The sequence below is a fragment of the Spermophilus citellus genome, assembly GCF_964194105.1.
Source record: "Spermophilus citellus genome assembly, chromosome: 13".
NCBI classification, from domain to species: domain Eukaryota; kingdom Metazoa; phylum Chordata; class Mammalia; order Rodentia; family Sciuridae; genus Spermophilus; species Spermophilus citellus.
In genome coordinates, this window is record NC_138193.1 from 25,367,804 (window position 1) to 25,385,212 (window position 17,409).

General features: G+C 56.5%; 2 protein-coding genes across 4 annotated transcripts in view; one reads left to right on the forward strand and one right to left on the reverse strand.

The window, feature by feature from the left end:
- USP39 (ubiquitin specific peptidase 39) overlaps positions 1-5,407 on the forward strand; it is a 35,806-nt gene extending 30,399 nt beyond the window's left edge. For all 3 annotated transcript variants that reach the window (XM_081264419.1, XM_081264420.1, XM_081264421.1), the window contains 3 exons: positions 2,683-2,818; positions 4,198-4,284; positions 4,986-5,407. In XM_081264419.1, coding sequence (XP_081120545.1) covers positions 2,683-2,818; positions 4,198-4,284; positions 4,986-5,033 — 271 coding nt within the window. In that variant the 3' untranslated portion in view covers positions 5,034-5,407. The remainder of the gene's footprint in view (positions 1-2,682; positions 2,819-4,197; positions 4,285-4,985) is intronic.
- A 3,265-nt stretch (positions 5,408-8,672) lies between these two features.
- On the reverse strand, positions 8,673-15,984 carry SFTPB (surfactant protein B). The gene is made up of 11 exons (XM_081264281.1): positions 15,637-15,984; positions 15,211-15,338; positions 14,057-14,128; positions 13,618-13,743; positions 12,930-13,100; positions 12,633-12,722; positions 11,313-11,496; positions 11,040-11,200; positions 10,192-10,272; positions 9,695-9,772; positions 8,673-9,022 (listed from the first exon to the last, which is right to left on the reverse strand). The coding sequence occupies exons 1-10, from the start codon at positions 15,695-15,697 to the stop codon at positions 9,710-9,712; spliced, it is 1,137 nt and encodes a 378-aa protein (XP_081120407.1). The 5' UTR covers positions 15,698-15,984; the 3' UTR covers positions 8,673-9,022; positions 9,695-9,709.
- Positions 15,985-17,409: the final 1,425 nt, after the last annotated feature.

The window sequence follows — 17,409 nt, forward strand, 5'->3', positions numbered from 1 at the left end:
ATTCTTTAATTACTTCACACATTGGAATTACTTTGAGAATAATGTGGTGTGGTGATCCAGACATCCCTCCTTCTCAGAAGGACACGTTTTGTGCCTCAGTCTTTTGTGTTCTATTCGTGACACATTCTGTGTTGGAGAATCATCCGTCTTCCAGTGGTGGGTGGTGCCCTCTGGTCACTGGAAATGGAGTTTTCTGTGTGCAGGTTTCAAGTTTCACGTTCAGCTATCTAGACCACAGGAAACTGTTGTCCAGCTGGATCTGTTGTTATGGTGGGAGATGTACTTTGCTCCTTTGCCCGATTTCTGAGCAGTTCTGGTCCAGCCTGAAATGTGAGAGTAAACACTGCTGGGTCACCCAGCTCTAGATGGCAGTTCAGGCTGAACAGGAATACCCGGTAGTCCGCTCTTGGCAGCCTGCAGGCAGCTGCTGTCTAGCTCACGGACTCTTAGGATGCGTGTTAAAGTCAGGTTTCACAGTGTGTACTTCTGCTGGCTGGCTGTGTAGTCTACTAGATGCCATCTACCATTAGAAACAGCTCCCTGCATAGAGAAAGGTCCAGAACAAAGCCACACGCTTGTTTATTACCATGTGGTTCACTTTTAAAATCCCTTTGTGTTATTGAACTGTGAACACCCTGGCGTAGACTAAATTCAGAGGAAGAAGTGTAACCAGACGTGACAGGCTAGAGATGCAGAGCTCTTAATGAGTGTAGAGGAGGCCTTGGGTCAGGCACTGGACATGCCACCATTCGTGGTTTCTTGTGAGTCCTCCTCGAGATGGCACTGCTGTGTTTCATGTTACGAGTGGCAGCATCAGGATGATTTTTCAGAGATTGGAAATGTGATGTCATCTTATTTGTGCCTTGTATTTTATGAATATTTTGCAGGTTCTAAAAAATGATCTATTTTCCCTAAAATTACATAGCATGTTGGTTCGTTCTCTCTCTCTCTCTCTCTCTCTCTCTCTCTCTCTCTCTCTCTCTCTTTGTGTGTGTGTGTGTGGTGCTAGGGATTGAACCCAGGGCCTTGTGCATGCAAGGCAAGCACTCTACCAACTGAGCTGTATCCCCAGCCCAAGCATGTTCTCTTAATATTCATCTTAATTGCTGGGCACAGTGATGCACGCCTGTAATCTAGCACGTGGGAAGCTGAGGCAGAAGTATCATAGGTTGGAGACTGGCCTCAGCGATTTAGCAAGGCCCTAGGCAACTTAGTGAGATCCTATCTCAAAATAAAAAATAAAAAGGACTGTGATATAGTTCAGTGATAACATGCCCTGGGTTCAGTTGCCAATACCCCCCACACACCCACACACACAAGAAATATTCCTGTTAACCTTTCTATTAAACTATTTGAAAGTTCTTAATATTTGACATAAGCATTTTGGGTGGGGGCACTAAGGACTTTAACACTGACCTATATCCACAGTCCTTTTTAAAAATTTTTTTGAGAAAGGGTCTCACTGAGTTGCTGAAGGTCTCACTAAGTCGAGAGACTGGCCTTGAACTGGAAATCTCCTGCCTCAGCCTTGCACATTGCTGGGCTCCAGATGTATGCCACTGTGCCTGGTGATAGTAGGTGTTCATTATAGCACTTAATTTGCAATAAAAAAACTGATAGAATTCAACACAAAGTCCAGGATAAAGTTTTATTCTAGGTATCAGAGTTTTATTCTTTTTTTAAAAAAATATTTATTTTAGTTTAGTTTTAGATGTACACAATATCTTTATTTTATTTTTATGTGGTGCTGAGGATCGAACCTGGGCAGCACACATGCCAGGCAAGCGCGCTACCACTTGAGCCACATCCCCAGCCCAAAGTTTTATTCTTGATATCAAGAATGCTCTCCACATTTGAATGTGAAGTTTCAGATATTAAAAACAAATCTAATGTCTCTGAGTCCCAATGGGAGGAACCTAGTCAGTTTCTTTTGGCAGTTGGAATGGAGAAACTTGGAAGCTATGGGTCGTCAGGGTGTGGGTCAGGTGGAGGAGAGAAAGCCAGGTGCAAGTGAGAGGGAAAGTGCTAATGGCAGGAGGAAGCAGAGCAGGGCGGCGGCTCCTTGGACCCTGCTCCTTCCTCAGTGCCTGGCTTCAGGTGCAATTCCTGTCTGAAACCTGAACACGTTCCCTTTTGTGCCGAAGCTACCTTAGTGGGTAGTTACTTGTAACCACTTGGCAACTTACTTGATTGAAAGAAAAACAAGAAAGTGAGGTCTTGAAAGTAACTAAAAAGTCTGACACTCTGCCTGGGTATCATACTGAGACTGGGTGACAGGTGGCAATGTCCATCCCATATGTGGTGCTGCTGTAGTCCTACGGCTGCATGCCAGGTGGGTGGCTCACACCTGCCGGCTCACTGCTCCTTGCGCTCCTGGAGGAGACAGTGACCCTAGCCCTGGTGATGAAGATATTCATGGTGTGGCCCTGAGGCTCGTGGTTGAGCTGAAGCCAGGGTTCTCGAGGATGTCGGCCGAGTCAGGCCTGTACCTAGAAGATGCTTTTCCTTCACAGTCTGTCCTTGTTGGCAAGTTTTATGATGCCAGCTGACCTAAGCGTCCAGGGCTCTTGGAGCCTGCCCACAGCTGGGGTCCCAAAATGGTCAGCAGCTTTGTGGTCCCTGTGTGGACAGTCCCCCTGACTGCAGCTTGCTGTGATGTTCTGCTTTGTCTTCCCACCACAGGAATGTGGATCTGAGAGAATATTTGTCTGAAGAGGTCCAGGCAGTGCACAAGAATACCACCTATGACCTCATCGCCAACATTGTGCACGACGGCAAGCCCTCTGAGGGCTCCTACCGCATCCATGTGCTGCACCATGTGAGTGGCCAGCGCCTCCTGCAGGAATGGCATGCCCCTTAGGCACGGCCTGCCCTTGGGACAGCATTGAGCATCAGTCGGTGGTTTAGGGCGGCAGGCACGCTGGGGAGCTTTTTAGAACCCTGAAGCCTGGGCTCACCCAGGTCCACCAGGTGGGGGCCAGTGGTGCTGCTGGAGGTCCCACAGTGCACTGGATGCCCTGCCACAGAGACTGTGGTCCAGAACGTCCTACCAAGGTTCAGAGACTCTGGCTCCTGAAGGTGGAGAGAGGCATGGTGGTATAGGTCCCTGGAGGTTCTGGTGAGCAGCCAGGGTTGAGACCCTGTCCCCACCAGAGCCCCACCTGGCAGAGTGGGTTCTCAGCCCAGGCGTTGGCATCCCTGAGTGCAGTGGGACTGCAGAGGCTCAGCCTCCTCAGCCCACGGAGCTAGAACCTTCACTTAACAGACCTGATCTTTAGGAATTCAAACTTCAAAAAGCACTGGTTTAGAGACTTTTTTTTAGCTCACGAGTTTGTGAATTTGTCTCAAACTAAAAACAGAAAACATGAACTGAGATATATTTGGTACCAGATTTTTAGCACAAATTGTTCTAATCCGATTAGTCTCTTGGAATGTGGGTTTAATAATCACTATGTGTGTTTATCAGTGCTATTCTGAGTGCTAGGACGCATACCCAGTGCTTCCTGTATGTCTCATTTCTGTCCTTACACACAAACCCAAGGCAGATGTAGTCTCTTCTCTACAGATAAATTGAGGCTCAGCATTGAGTAATTGTCTGAAGTCAGCAGAGCTGGGATTTGGTCTTTGGCCTCAGAGCACAGGCCATGGCCAGGGGCCCTGGGCTGGCTTGCTTGCTGTCCTCTATCTGCACTCTTGGAGTATCCAGGAGGTCTGCCATGTCTGTTCTATCATGCTGCTCTCAGACAATGTGAAGGTGCAGCAGGAGGACTGCTGCAGGAGCTGCCTGGCTCTGGAGCACAGGGAAGCCTATAGTGAGGTAGTCTAACTGGTATTGCTGGAGCTGCAGGCCAGCGTGGCAAACAGTGACCCCCAGAAACACTTCCTTTGACCTTCTTTGCTGTTCTTCTTGGGGGAGGTTCTCCTCCTAGCCAACTCTGGCCCCTCCTGCCTGAGTGTGCCTGCTCTGTCACCAGCACAGGAGGAGACAGCAAGGGTGAGCATGAGAGGCAGCCTCTTCCTGCTCTTGGCATCTGCCCAGTTTCTTCTTAGGAGGTGGACAGGGGTGTGTGAGCCTCTGCTGCAGGAGTCGAGGTGGCTGAGTCCTGCCCTCCTCCCTTTGCCTCTGTGGCAGGGTCTCATGGCTCTGGGGTATGGTCCCTTCCTTCTGCACTGACCCAAACTTTCTGCCGTCTGCAGGGCACTGGCAAGTGGTACGAACTGCAGGACCTGCAGGTGACGGACATCCTGCCCCAGATGATCACACTGTCGGAGGCCTACATTCAGGTGGGTGTGGGCAGGGTGGAAGTGGACTGAGAGGGAGCCCCAAGAGGTTCTGAGAGAGGCTCAGCTGATTACCTGGTCCAGAAGGTCAGTCAGGTTTTCAGAAGAGAAGAGTAGGGGAGTGTGAGAATCTGTGAGTGAGCAAACCGGGTTGCGTTTGTGGCCAGGATCCTGAGCTCTGCCCAGGGCCCCGGCACAGCCAGTCAGCACTGTGCTTTGTCCATCTCTGTTTTGGAGTGCTGACCGTGTTATTTTGACTGCTCCAGTGGAGTGAGTGCCTTCGAGGCGGAGTCTTCCTTTGTAACTACTCTAGTTAGAAGATAACAGAGGGAAACTGAGATGTGAAAAGCCGTGCCTTTGTAGAAGAGAAGGAGTGAGTGTCGGAGAGGTGACTGTCTCCTCTGTGGCTTCCTCCTGGGTTGAGACTTGGCCATGCCTCTTTTGGGCTGTGGGGTCTTTTGGTGCCTGGGATCGCTCCTAAGGCCTTGGCATGTGAGTCGTGCTCTACACCTGAGCTGCACTCCCAGCCCCTGTGGGTCCTTTTTTAGAAAGGAGCTTTGAATGGAAGGTAAGAAGAGGAGAGGCTGGGTGGGGTCAGGGAATAGGACTGAAGGAATGTCCTGGCTGGTGATGGTGGCCGACGCGACGCGTGGTTGGGTACCAATTGCCCCCTGCAGATGGAGAAACGTCCTCTTTCCTGACAGATATGGAAGAGGCGGGATGCTGGGGAGACCAACCAGCAGGGGGCGTGAGGCGGGCCAGCTTCCCCCTGAGGACAGCCCAGTGAACAGGACCAGAAGTGGAGCCGAGCAGAGGCAGGCTGCAGGTGCCGTGGGTCCTGGCTACGCCACGCATTGAGGGGCCCTCCACCAGTCCTATAGAAAGCGCTCCTCCCTCCTTCCTGCCGTCCTCTCAACTGCAGCAGGCTGAGTGCTTTGCAGGTGGCTGTCCTTTCTCTTTAGCAGCTGGTGCACTGAAGGGTGGATGATTCCTCATAGACATCGAGCTTCAGGGTTGTGGGAGTCATATCATGAAGCCAGTCACGCCTTCTCCTCCAGGGAGGTGGTTCTCTGTGGTTCCCTTAGGTCCTATGGGTTTTTGGATGGATTAAATTCTCTGTTTTTAAGCCAGCCTTCTGTCCTATGTGCGTCACCCGCTGCTGGCAGATGGAGGCTGACTTGCCTCCTTTCCCGTCTTCACTAACTGCCTATGCTGTGGCCTGTCATCTGGTGGACACCCTCCTGTGTCCTCCTGCCCACTCGAAGGTGGTGTCACCTGGGATGCGTTTATCTCTAAATCTGGAAGTGACAAGTTGTTACTGTGCTGGACCCGAGGCTGGGTGGGAGGTCCAGACTGCAGCTCAGCCCTCTGAGGGAGTTCTCAGAAAGCCTCGGCCAGGCCAGCGCAGCGCCCAGAGCAGGACTGCCAGTCGGGAGCTCAGGTAGACATGGCTTTGCAGGTGGGCCTGGCGGCTGGACCTGGGTGCTGCTGCAGGTCCATAGGAGCAGGGAGCCTTGCACACAGTGGTGGGCAGCCAGCCGCTCCCGTGGAGCCACAAGCACGCTTGCTGTGCCCGGCACTGTCCTCCTTCCCCTACCTCGCTGGCAGCGAGGTTTACTTTCTGGGCCGTTTCAACTCTGCCTGTGGCCTCGCTTGTCATGTTAAAAGCATGATTCATAAACAAACCTTACCCAGAACTTCTCTAAGGTTTGTTATGTTTTGTTTTAGGAAAAACGTTGCCAGACTGGTCTCAGACTCAATCCTCCTGCCTCAGCCTCCCTAGTGGCTGGGATTACAAGAAGGCACCACCACACCTGGCTAAATTCTCATCTTTAGAGCCAGCTGCCTACTTGATACAGTTTTGGGTGTGTTAAAGTCAACTCACACTGAACATTTTCAAAACTGAGCTTGTGTGGTTTTCTCTCAAACAGCCCCTTTCCAGTGTGTCCTGAGTGAAAGATCCCACCACTCCTCATTATATCAGCTGGAGATGGCCCAGGAGTCACCCTGGACAGCCCTCCAGCCCCTCGTCTGCTGTTGCCATGCCCTGGCAGTTTCACCTGTCATCTTCTGCCACCATGTGGGTAGCAGGGGCTTTGTGTAGGTCCAGCTGGGCTGGGCCCAGTCAGGCGAGTGGAGCCACAGCACAGTCTGGTCAAGGAGGGTATCATTTCAATGATTCATAACGGTAGCAGGTGGGAGTGACCAGGGTTCGCCTAGTGGGAAGAGCGGCAGACATGGGAGGAGCCCCTGTATCTAGCTTGAGGGCACTCGTGGCCTTGCTGAGAATTGGGGCCAAGTGTGGTTTCAAACATGTGTAGAACATGTGCACCTCAGAATACTAAAATTCTGCTTTGTAGCACTTGGGGAAAGCCATTCGCAGTGGTGTCCCTCCAAGGCACCCTAACAGGACTTTCCAGGGAGGGGAGGGTCAGGTGGGGCCACTATGCCCCGCAGCAGCTGCGGAGGGAAAATCTACTAGCACCACCGGAGTCTGCCCTTCCTGCGGGTCTGCAAAGCCCTCTTCTGACGAAGCCTGTATGTCAGCTCTCCAAGGAAAACCTAAAGGGCTCTTTTCACAACAGAGGCCCAGAGAGTCATTTGGAAGTGAGGGGTGGTGAGTTGCTGACTGGCAGGTCTCCGCTGGACAGCTCAGCTTCCATATGTGCTTGCACTCCTGCTTGTATCTGAGTTCTCGCACAACAAAGGTGGAGGTTCTGAATTTCTGCATAATACATCTGCCCTTTTCATGAGCAAACAGTTTTCACCTGTACCCAAAAATGAGACGCAGTCCTGGGGGGGGTGGTCACTGTTGTTACTCCCACATCCAGTCACCATCATACTGTATCCTGTTATCTGAAGATGAGGTTATAAAGTTAACTTCCAACAACTTGTAGCTACATAAAGATGGGAAAATGGTCACAAACGGTCAACAAGTGGATCATCGTGTATAACATGTAAGTGGACAGTAAACACAAAGCCAGGCACAGTGGCACACACCTGTGATCCCACACTCTGCAACTTGTAAGAGCCTGTGTCGAAAGAAGGGCAGGGGATGCAGCTCAGTGAGAGAGCACCCTTATTCAGTCCTCAGTCTTAGGGAAGCCATTTTCTGAGTTCTTTCCTCCTGCTGGCCACTCCACCCGTCTCTTGTCTCAGCTGGAGTTAGCCTCGGCTTCCTCGCCAAACCCGAGCTCTCCCTCTTGTTTTGGGAAACACTTAACACTCTGTCCTTCAGCAGCTGCTGCTGCTGCTGCTTACTCCAGCACCGTCCTCCCAGGAGGCCCAGGATTGTGATGAGTTTACCAAAGACTGCCTCCGCTCAGATGCAGAGGCCTGTGTCTCATGCCTGGCCCGAGAGCAGGATGCACAGAGCCTGTCCTGGTGCATGAACAGTGGGGTGGAGGAGGGCCAGGACAGACTCAGAAAGCCCCAAGCCAGAGGCAGAATGTGCATTCTGCTGTGGGGTCCCTCAGCTCCTGCAGTTCCTGGGCTCCAGGTGGAGGCCAGGCAGGAGGCTGCTGGAAAGGCAGGAGATGGAGATGGGGTGCCTACTTGCCCATGGGGGGAGAGGGAGGTCCTGGCGGCCCCCTCCAGGGGGCTGCAGCCCCAGAGCACCTCCAGGACAGTGCCCGGATCATGCCAGTGCATAGGGCTTTATTGGCAGTGTTAGGGTGTGGCCACGTGGGATCTGAGCCTGCCTGCACTGTCCCGCTGAGCTTTGAGCAGAATAGTCACAGCAGAAGGGCTGGGACTGGGGCTCAGTGGTGGAGCGCGTGCCTAGCATGTGTGAGGCACAGGGTTACATCCCTAGCACCACGTGAAAATAAATAAAGGCACTGTGTTCATCTGCAACTAAAAGTATTTTTTTTTTTTTAAGTCACAGCAAAAATAGAATCACCCTTGGAACTTTGAACAAAAAAAAGATGAAAACCCTCTCTCTCGTTTTGCTCTGGGGGGTTGAACCCAGGATGCGTTCCAGGCTATCTCCAGCCATACCCAACCCAGAAATCCCTGTCCTAACAAAGCAGCAGCTCGCAGGCAGAGTGTCTCTGACACGGAATTTTGCCCAGTCACCTCCCGTCACCCAGGGCATGGAGTATCGGGTTTCCTGATTTATTTTTAAAAAGCCTAATGTAAGGATTTTGTGTGTTTATCAGAGTACATTATGATCCCATTTTATTCTGAATTTTGAACTTCTTGGAAGTGTTGGCAAACAAGACGCTGGTCTCGAGCACGTGGGGATCAGTGTGGACTGGCCCAGTCACTCAGCTGTCCTGGAGCTGCGATGTTCCCCCCCAGCCGCCCTGAGCGGTGGGAGCTGGCTTGGCTCTGGTGCTGTGAAGGTCAGAAGCAGCCTCTGCAGACCTTGTCCAGAGGGCACTGTTCTTTCTGGCCTTACTGAGCACAGAGTGGCTGGGGCCAGGGCTGGACCACTCTGGTTGGTGGTCCGCCAGTGTCACTTTGCAGGGGAAGGCGAGTGGGGTGAAGCTCCTTCCAGCCAGGGCAGCTGGAAGGGCAGGGCCACAAGGAGCCTTGCCACGGTGGCTAGAGACCCTCACCCGCTTCTTCCTTTGCCCTAAGGAGGGGAACATCTAGGGGGAACCTATATCTTGCCAGGGGACCCGCCACAGTTGACGGCAGAGCTGGGGCTGCAGCCAGGCCTCTTTCTGTTTCAGTGGCAGCTCTGGGAACTGGGGAATGCTCTGTCCCTCTCTTTGGTGGCCTCACTCCAGGGTCCCTGGTGGGGAGGGATTTATTAAGCTGACCCCTGTGAGGTAGGTCTGGGTCCAGGCACGTGCCCCAAGTGCACGTGACACCAGGGCTTCAGGGTAGGCTGGGCTTCTTCCTCTCCTGGAGGAGGGCAGGCCTCACCGCATTACCTCGGCTGTAGTCCTCGCCAGCAGCCCTCGCCAGCCACAGGCCCTCCCTGCCTTCTTACAGAGCAAGTGGTGAAATGCATGAGGACCCTCCTGCTCTCAAGGTCATTGGGGCCACCCTCCATCCCATGTACTACCTTTGACTTGGGAAAGGATGGTGAGGGGGAGAGGAGGGACTTCAAGCCCGTGGACTCAGATGGCTGTAGTGTTCCTGGCTCTGAGGGGCAGCAGCCTCTGGAGGCAAAGCTGATTCCCCTGAGGTTGGGACACCTTGTCTTGGTCTGAGTACATCAGGTCCCAAAGGCAGCTGGTCTGAAGGCCCAGGCAGAGCTGAGGAGGGCTGCTCAGGGCGGGGGGCGAGGGCTCTGAAGGGAGGGGTGGCCTCCCCCTGAGAAGGGCCTCTTCCTGGTGGGGCCTGGCACTGTGCCCAGAGCTATGCCCAGAGGTGACTGGAACTGCCTGCAGGAGTGGCCACCTCTCACTGCCCCGTTGCAGCCCCTGCCCTTCCCTCCCCCACGTAGGTCAAGACTCACCTGGAGGTTGGGTCCTCAGAAGAGGGGGCTCTGGAGACACTGGAGGGGGCTGAGCTTGGTGGCACACACCCCCAAGGCCTGCCACAGGGACAGAATTGGGACTTTAGTGCCTCACTCCTGGCTCTGGGACATAGGGGCAGTGCTGTACCTGCCTTCTCATGCCACCCTCGTGTGACTTAGTAGACCCAGGCCACTCCCCGAGCCACTGCCTGCAGGCCTAGAGCTAAGGAGGAGGCTGCTGTCCCAGGACACCCACCGGGGCCCTCAAGCACACTGGCCAGTGGCTGTAGGCCAGCAGCTGTAGCCCAGTCAAGGAGGGCCGCAGCCGAGCCTGACACAGCCCCCATCTCCCGTGACACTTTCTCAGCTTCTTCTAGGCCAAGGCCTGTTCTGCATGAGAACATAGGCACCTCATCTTGGCCCATGTCACTCCTGATCCAGGAGAGTGGGGGCTCTGGGGGCTTTGAGAAGTCCTGGCCAGCTATAGGGGCAGGTACCTGGCAGGTGGTGTGGGCATCCCAGCCCCAAGGTGCCAGGGCCAGCAGCTGGGGCATGTGCTGCTCCACAAATTGCTCACACTGAGGAAAGACAGAGGCAGGGGGTGACCCAGGCCTGAGGCAGCACCTCCCTCCCCAGAGTCCTGGCTCCTGCCCTTTCTGGGCCTCTTTGGTTCCCTCTGGGCCCTGGTGCAGGTCCAGGCACCAGCCCCCAGCAGCTCTGGCTGTTGGGAGCAGGGCAGAGAGTATGGAATAGAGGGCTTCTGTCAGGGAAGCCAGGGGCACCGAGGAGGACTGGCAGAGGCCCCGCCCTCTCCATGTGCAGGTGACCAGTCTCAGCTAAACTGCCCCAGAGATGGGTGGGCAGGACCAGGGTCTCTCAGGGTCCTCTCCCAGCTATAGCTTTGGCCTTGGTCACTTGGAATCTACCAGGCCTGGCAGACACTGCCCAGCACTAGGAGTATCCTGGGTACCACATGGCACACCTGGGCCTCCCCTACAGCCAGCACTCCCAGGCAGGGCTGAGAGCTGCATGGGCTTCCCTGGGCAAGCCCTCCCGGGCTGGCAGGACTCGCCTGGCACTTGACCCAGGCAGGGACGCCTGGTCCTGGGAGGTGTGGCCTTTTGTCCAGAGAAGACACCTGACCCTCAGCAGCTCTGGCCTATGAAGCCATCACAGACCACTGTTTCCAACCACGTCCTGGATGCCCAGCTGGGCTCCAGCCCCGCCCATCCTGTATCTCTGGCCACAAAGGCTTTCTGGGCTCGGCTGCCCACGGCGGACAGGACCTGGGCCCCGTGTCCCTGGAAGCCAGCCTGGCTGCGCTGCTCTGGCTGGCTCCTCCTACCTTCTCCCTGTCCAGCCAGGAGCGGAGGCAGGCCTGGCGCATGGCCTGTGGCGTGGCCTGCTCGCTGCTGTTCCAGGCCCGGGTGGTCACGGACACGCAGAGCTGGCACTGGGAGGCTGGCGGCAGCCATTCGTCGGGCAGGGAGCCCACAGCAGGGAGGGCTGCAGAGGAAGCAGTCACGTCTGTCCTGCAGAATGTCTGGTCCTGTCCTTGGACCAGAGAGGTAGGGCCTGGGCCGCAGAGCCTGAGAGGGCAGGGTGGGCAGCGACTCACCTGGGCCAACGCCATCTTCACTGGAGCACCGGAGGACCAGGCCGCAGACCAGCTGGGGCAGCGTGCGGCCCAGCAGTGCGTCCAGCAGGAGAATGGTGTACTGCTTGGCTAGGCACTGGCAGATGCCGCCCACCACCAGGGGTACCACGTGGCACACCTGGGCCACAGCCACGGCCAGCACTCCCTGGGGCGGGCCGAGAGAGGGCGATGTGGGCCTCCCTGTCCCAGCGTGGCCTTCCTGCACATGCCCTCCCTCTAGGAGGGAGGGTGACTGCAGGTGAGGACGCGAGAGGCAGCTCACGAGGTGCACATGGGGGCACTGGTCAGAGTGCTCTGTGGTCAGAGCAGCAGTCTCGATGGACCCGGGTCTGGCTCAGACTCACTGGAAGAGGCATGGCTTGCCAGAGAGGAGGGCATCGCCAGGGTCGCTGCCCGGCCAGTTGGGAGCCACGCCTCCTCCCTCCTGACCAGGGCTCACTACCCTTCCCCACAGGAATCCCTCAACAGCAGATGGCCCTACTTCTGGCCAACAGGCCCCTGTTTGGGGAGACCCTGGGAAAGTTAGCTGCTTTCCTCCTCGCCCTGACTCCACACAACCTGGGGCAAGCTGGGCCCTGGCAGTTCCCCAAGGTCACATGTCACCCGCTTGCTCCTAACCACAAGGTAGGTGAGCCAGCATCCCTGTCATCAGGGTCCCACTGGCACTGTCCCTGGCCGGGCCTCCTTCCCTCCTGATGGGTGAACGTCCTTGCTGCTCGCCTACAGCAGGAGGGAGGGCTCTGTCCTGCTCCAAGTGCTACTCAAGCAGCAGCGGGTGCGCTCAGAACAAGGCCAGCCCCTTTCTCCTCGTGGTGCTGGGGTCAGACTCAGGCCTTGCACGTCAGGCTCCTCCCGAGCCCCAAACCTTTCTCTTGACTTGGCTTAATGGTGTCTCAATGGGCTATGCCAACTCTGTTCTCCAACCCCTCGGCCAAGCTTGGGACAGCAGGAAGCTTGTCCACTGCTGTAGTCCCTCAGTGATCAATGGCCTGCAGGACCCCATTTGGGAATGACTGGTGAGGCCAGAGGGCAAAGGCCACTGCTGATGTGGAAGATTTCAGGCTGGACATGGCAGGATGGGCACCTATCTGTGGGGACTCTCCTACTGAGAGACTGCAGTGTCTTCCACAGACAGCCAGGACCTGCCACAGCCAGTGACCTGCAGGAGTGCCAGGGCACAGTGGGACCTGAGCCTGGGCTCCTGGGTGGGCGGAGCACAGGTGGCCCTGCTTAACCTGGCAGCCGTGAGATGGAGCTCCTGCTGAGGCCCTGGCGCCTCACCTTGGGGATCATGGTCTGCACCCGCTTCATCAGAGTCCTGCAGAGCCAGCAGAAGGGCAGGGGGATGGGGAACTGCTGCTGGGAGAGCTCCTGGGGAGAGAGCCAGGGAGGTGGCTGTGGCTGGGCGAGGCCACTGTCCTCTAGGTCTCGCCTCCCCCACCCCCGGCTCAGGCAGGCCCTGCCTGGAGCTCCTCATCTGTCCCTGGCTCTGCCCCTCCAGGCCCAAGTGCCTTGGGTCTCAGCTGTCCCTCTGGCCCTCTGCACCCCAGCTAACTGGCCATGGCTGGCCTCCCTCACCTGTGTATGAGGCCCAAGCCTGTCCAGGAGGGCCCCTGGCAGCACGGGGAGGGCCAGCTTATCTGGCAGAGCGTCCAGCACAGGGTCAGGTGGAGGATCTGGCATCCCAGGCTCCTGCTCAGGCTGCCTGTGCTGGCACAGGCTCAGGTGCTGGCAGATGACCTTTGGGGTCTAGGGCACAGTGCAGGTGAGGGGCTGGTGGCCTGGAGGGAACCCCCTCCCACTCAGGCTGGCCCCAGGGCTCAGGGCCGAGAGCCACTCTTTGGGCTTGGAATGGTGGGGAGCAGGCTGGGTGCCGGGGGAGGGGAAGGGCAGAGGTGGGGTGTGTGGGGATGGGGTGTCTGGGATTCTGTGTGAGTAAGCATGGGCTCACATGCAAGGACAATGTGCGTGCACACGGGGTGAGGGCAGGCAGGCCTAGTGTGTGTGGGTCTGAGCAGGTGGGCACCCTCCACCTGCCTGGCTGAGGATGCTTCGTCTCCTGGTTGGGGGTGAGTGTGTGTGGTCTGAGGTTGTGTGTGTGTGTGTGTGTGTGTGTGTGTGTGTGTGTGTGTGTTTGCCTGTCTGTCTATCTGGGGTGCCATGGTGCTGTTGGAGTCGCCTGGGGTGCTCTGGGTTGGGTGATTGGTTGTGGTGGCCCCAGGGGCCATGTTGGCAGAGCAGGTAGGTGGAAGGTCTGGGCGCTCACGATCTGGCTCTGGAAGTAGTCAATGACCAGGGGGAAGTAGTTATCCAGCACTTGGCGGCACTGGGGCACGAGCAGCTTCAAGGGGAGGACATCACACTCATGCTCTAGGAATTTCCGAATGGTTTTCTGGGAGGAGGGGATGGAAGGTCAGCTGGCCTCTCTGAGGCCTGTACCTGCTCCAATCCCACATGGCCACCAGCAGGGCAGACTGATTCCACTTCTCCCGGGGCATTGGGACTGAAACTACCAATGAGTAAGCGGTTGGGCACATGGAGGGCTTCTCCCCGCCCAGGAACGACCATTTCTGGCTTTGGCCAAGCTCCATGCTATGGCTTGGGCCTGGCCAGGAGGAGCTTGGTGCCCCAGGCCTCACCCTCAGCCTGGAAATGCCCTGAGTTGCCCCTCTGCCCACATTCCTCCAGGATCTGGGCCTCATCACCTGGAAAATGTTCTCCTTGGTCATCTTTGTGAGGATGTTGATGATGTCCTCACACTCTTGGCACAGGTCATCCTGGGGAGGAGTCCCAAGGTGGGGCCCATGAGTGGGGAAGTGCTCCCAGCTCCATGGAATGAGGCACTCTCAGACACAGGCTGAGGGGGCCTTTTAAGGCGCAGGCAGCTTCCCACTTCATCCTGTCCAGTCCCACTCATTGAGCCCATCGTCCATCTGTCTCTCTGTCCATTCATCTCTCCATCCATCCACCCATCCATCCCATCTATCCATCCCACTTATCCATCCATCCATTCACTCATCCACCCATCCATCCTATCTATCCACCCATCCATCCCATCTATCCACCCATCTACCCATCCATCCTATCTATCCATCCCACTTATCCATCCATCCATCCTATCTATCCACCCATCCATCCATTCCATCAGTCCATCTATCCACCCATCCACCCATCCATTCTATCTATCCACCCATTCATTCATCTATCCCATCTATCCATCCCACTTATCCATCCATCCATCCACCCATCCACCCATCCATCCTATTTATCCACCCATCCATCCCATCTGTCCACCCATCTACCCATCCATCTTATCTATCCATCCCACTTATCCATCCATCCTATCTATCCACCCATCCATCCATTCCATCAGTACATCTATCCACCCATCTACCCATTCATTCTATCTATCCATCCATTTATTCATCCATCCCATCTATCCATCCCACTTATCCATCCATCCATCCCATCTATTCACCCATCCACCCATCCATTCTATCTATCCACCCATTCATTCATCCATTCCATCTATCCATCCCACTTATCCACCCATCCATCCCATCTATCCATCCCACTTATCCATCCATCCATCCTATCTATCCACCCATCCTATCTATCCATCCCACTTATCCATCCATCCACCCATCCACCCATCCATCCTATCTATCCATCCCATCCATTCCATCCCATCCCATCCATCCATCCATCCCAGCCATCCTTCTTTGCCCCATTCTATGCCATCCTCCCCAGTTCCATCTCATCCCACCCACCAATCCCATCACCTGTCAGGGCTCCAATCCCCTTAAGCCCATCCAGCACCTTCTTCCCAGACCTCCAGGACATTGTGGGTGGTACTCACGGCTCCCGCATGTCCCCAGACTTCCTGAAGGCAGTGTCCCAGGGCCTTGCACTGTAGTGCTTGCTCCAGGCTTTGACACCAGAACTCGGGGCCCTGGGCACAGGCCAGGGATGAGGTGGTCTCCACAGCTGCAGTGGAGGCCAGAGCAATCTTGGTCAGGACCCAGGATACACTTGTGCCTGGACTTCACCCAACTTTTCTCATGCTCAATTTTTCTGGGAATTCATGGCCAACAGACATGTGGGACAACTCTGGTTCCCTACTGCAGAACCCACCAGCTCTGTGACCTTGGCCAAGCCTAGGGGCCTCTCTGGACCTCAGCTGACTTGTCCTTAAGTGAAGATTATGGATGGACTTGGGTTACCTGGGCTCAGATCCAGTCTCAGTGAGTGGCAGGGGGCTCCGAGAGGAGGGCAGGGGACTCACCAGTGCTGGGGCCACAGAGGGTGGGCAGCAGCAGCCACAGCAGCAGGCGTGACATGGCCATGGCCCCTGCAGCGGGGCGCCCTGCTTGGGCAGGCTCTTATAGCTGGGGAGCGGGCTGGGGATGGGCGTGGGAGCACAGGGAGCAGTGTTTGCCTCCCCTGGAGAGCCCTCCACTCCTGGTCAGCCTCTTCCCAGCAGGACACGCCCAGGACCTCCACCCGCCTAGGCCTCCTCAGGGCCAGCTGCAGCTCCCTTTGCCCCTGGCCCAGGCACAGCTCCCTCCAGACAGGGGGGCTTTGAGGCCCCCCCCCCCCGTCCTGCCTCTCTGGGCTGTGGCGGGAAGCCGAGCAGGCCCCTGTCCCCCTCCCACCCGGCCTCCTCTGCTCTTGAGCAATGTTCTCAAGAGCTTCCTGCCTGGCTCTTGATCCAGGTAAGTGCCGGAAAGGCACAGTCTGGGCCACCTCCCTCTCTGCCCTCCTTACCCCTCCCTAGAACCCTCTGTGCACAGATGGCTGTTGTGGGGCAGAAGAGTTCATACCAGGAGTCTGAGGTGGGCGTGGGGCTGAGGCACTGGCTCCCAGAGGTTCTCAGCGCCGTCCCAACAGCCCCTCAAGGCGGGGGGCTGGGCACAGCTGGTGGCTCAGGGGACAGTCCTCTGTGGCTGCAGATCTCTCCAGCTGGGTCTCACTGGGCAGGGCACACTGGAGAGAAGGCCCAGAGCCTGAAGTGGGCAGGGGCTGATGCAGGGAGGGAGGGAGCATCTTGATGGCCCTGCCACCACGGCCCTCTCCCCTACTCCTGCCGGGGCCATCTCCCTACCAGAGGATGCCTGGCACCTCGAGCGCTCAAGGTGGCAGGGCAGGGCGGGAGCCAGCCGTGATGAGAGCTGGGCCCAAGGTGGTACCATGACACTCGAGGTCACTTGAGCACCCTGTAGTTTCTGTTGGTCCTGAGCCCTTGTCACATGACAGACACAGTTGCCACCACGGAAGCTAACCCAGTATGTGGGAGTTCCTGACCCAAGGCTGGGAACCCGAGGCCTGCAGAAACCCCAGGGCCGTGGACCTGCACCATGCTTGTACCTGGGTGTGGGACCCAAGGGCCGAGTACAGAGCGTCCTTAGGGGATACCCTGGCTCCAGCCCCTCACCCAGAGCAAAACCAAACAGAATCCAACAACACACCAAATAAGCAGAGCTGCGTTGGGTCTGGGTACCCTTGGGACAGGTGGTGGCCCATGGCTTCCACCCAACCCTCCAAGGGGGATCTCTGGACTCATGGCTGCCTTCCAGGAGCGCAGCCGAGGAAGCACACCAAGCTAGCTGTGGACGGCTGCCCGCCTACTGGCCGTGCCAGGCCGTGGTACCTGGTGCTCCCTCAGGGCACAATCGCCACAGGGCTGGGCTGAGTGGCCTGGGCACGGATCTGCCTCCCAGATGGCTGCCAGCCTGGCCTCTCTACTCCTCACTACAAATAAGAAGAGAGACGTGGTAAAGGAAGAAAGGCGTCGAGGCCCCTGTGTGATAGCAGGTCCTTTGCGTGTGCTGGGCCGCCCTTCCCTGAGGACCTGGGCCTCTGCCCTCCCTCAGCACACTCCTGTCCTCAAGTTTATGTGAGTGTGGTCTCCAGAGCAGCCTTGGGAAGTCCAAAGCGAATGCCAACCTGGGGCCACAGGAGAGCCCTCCTGAGCACAGCCCCATCCTTCCGTTTAGTCTTGTTTCAAAAGGGACTTCTCTAGAGGATGGGCAGGGAGGCCTGGCAGGATGCTCAGTTT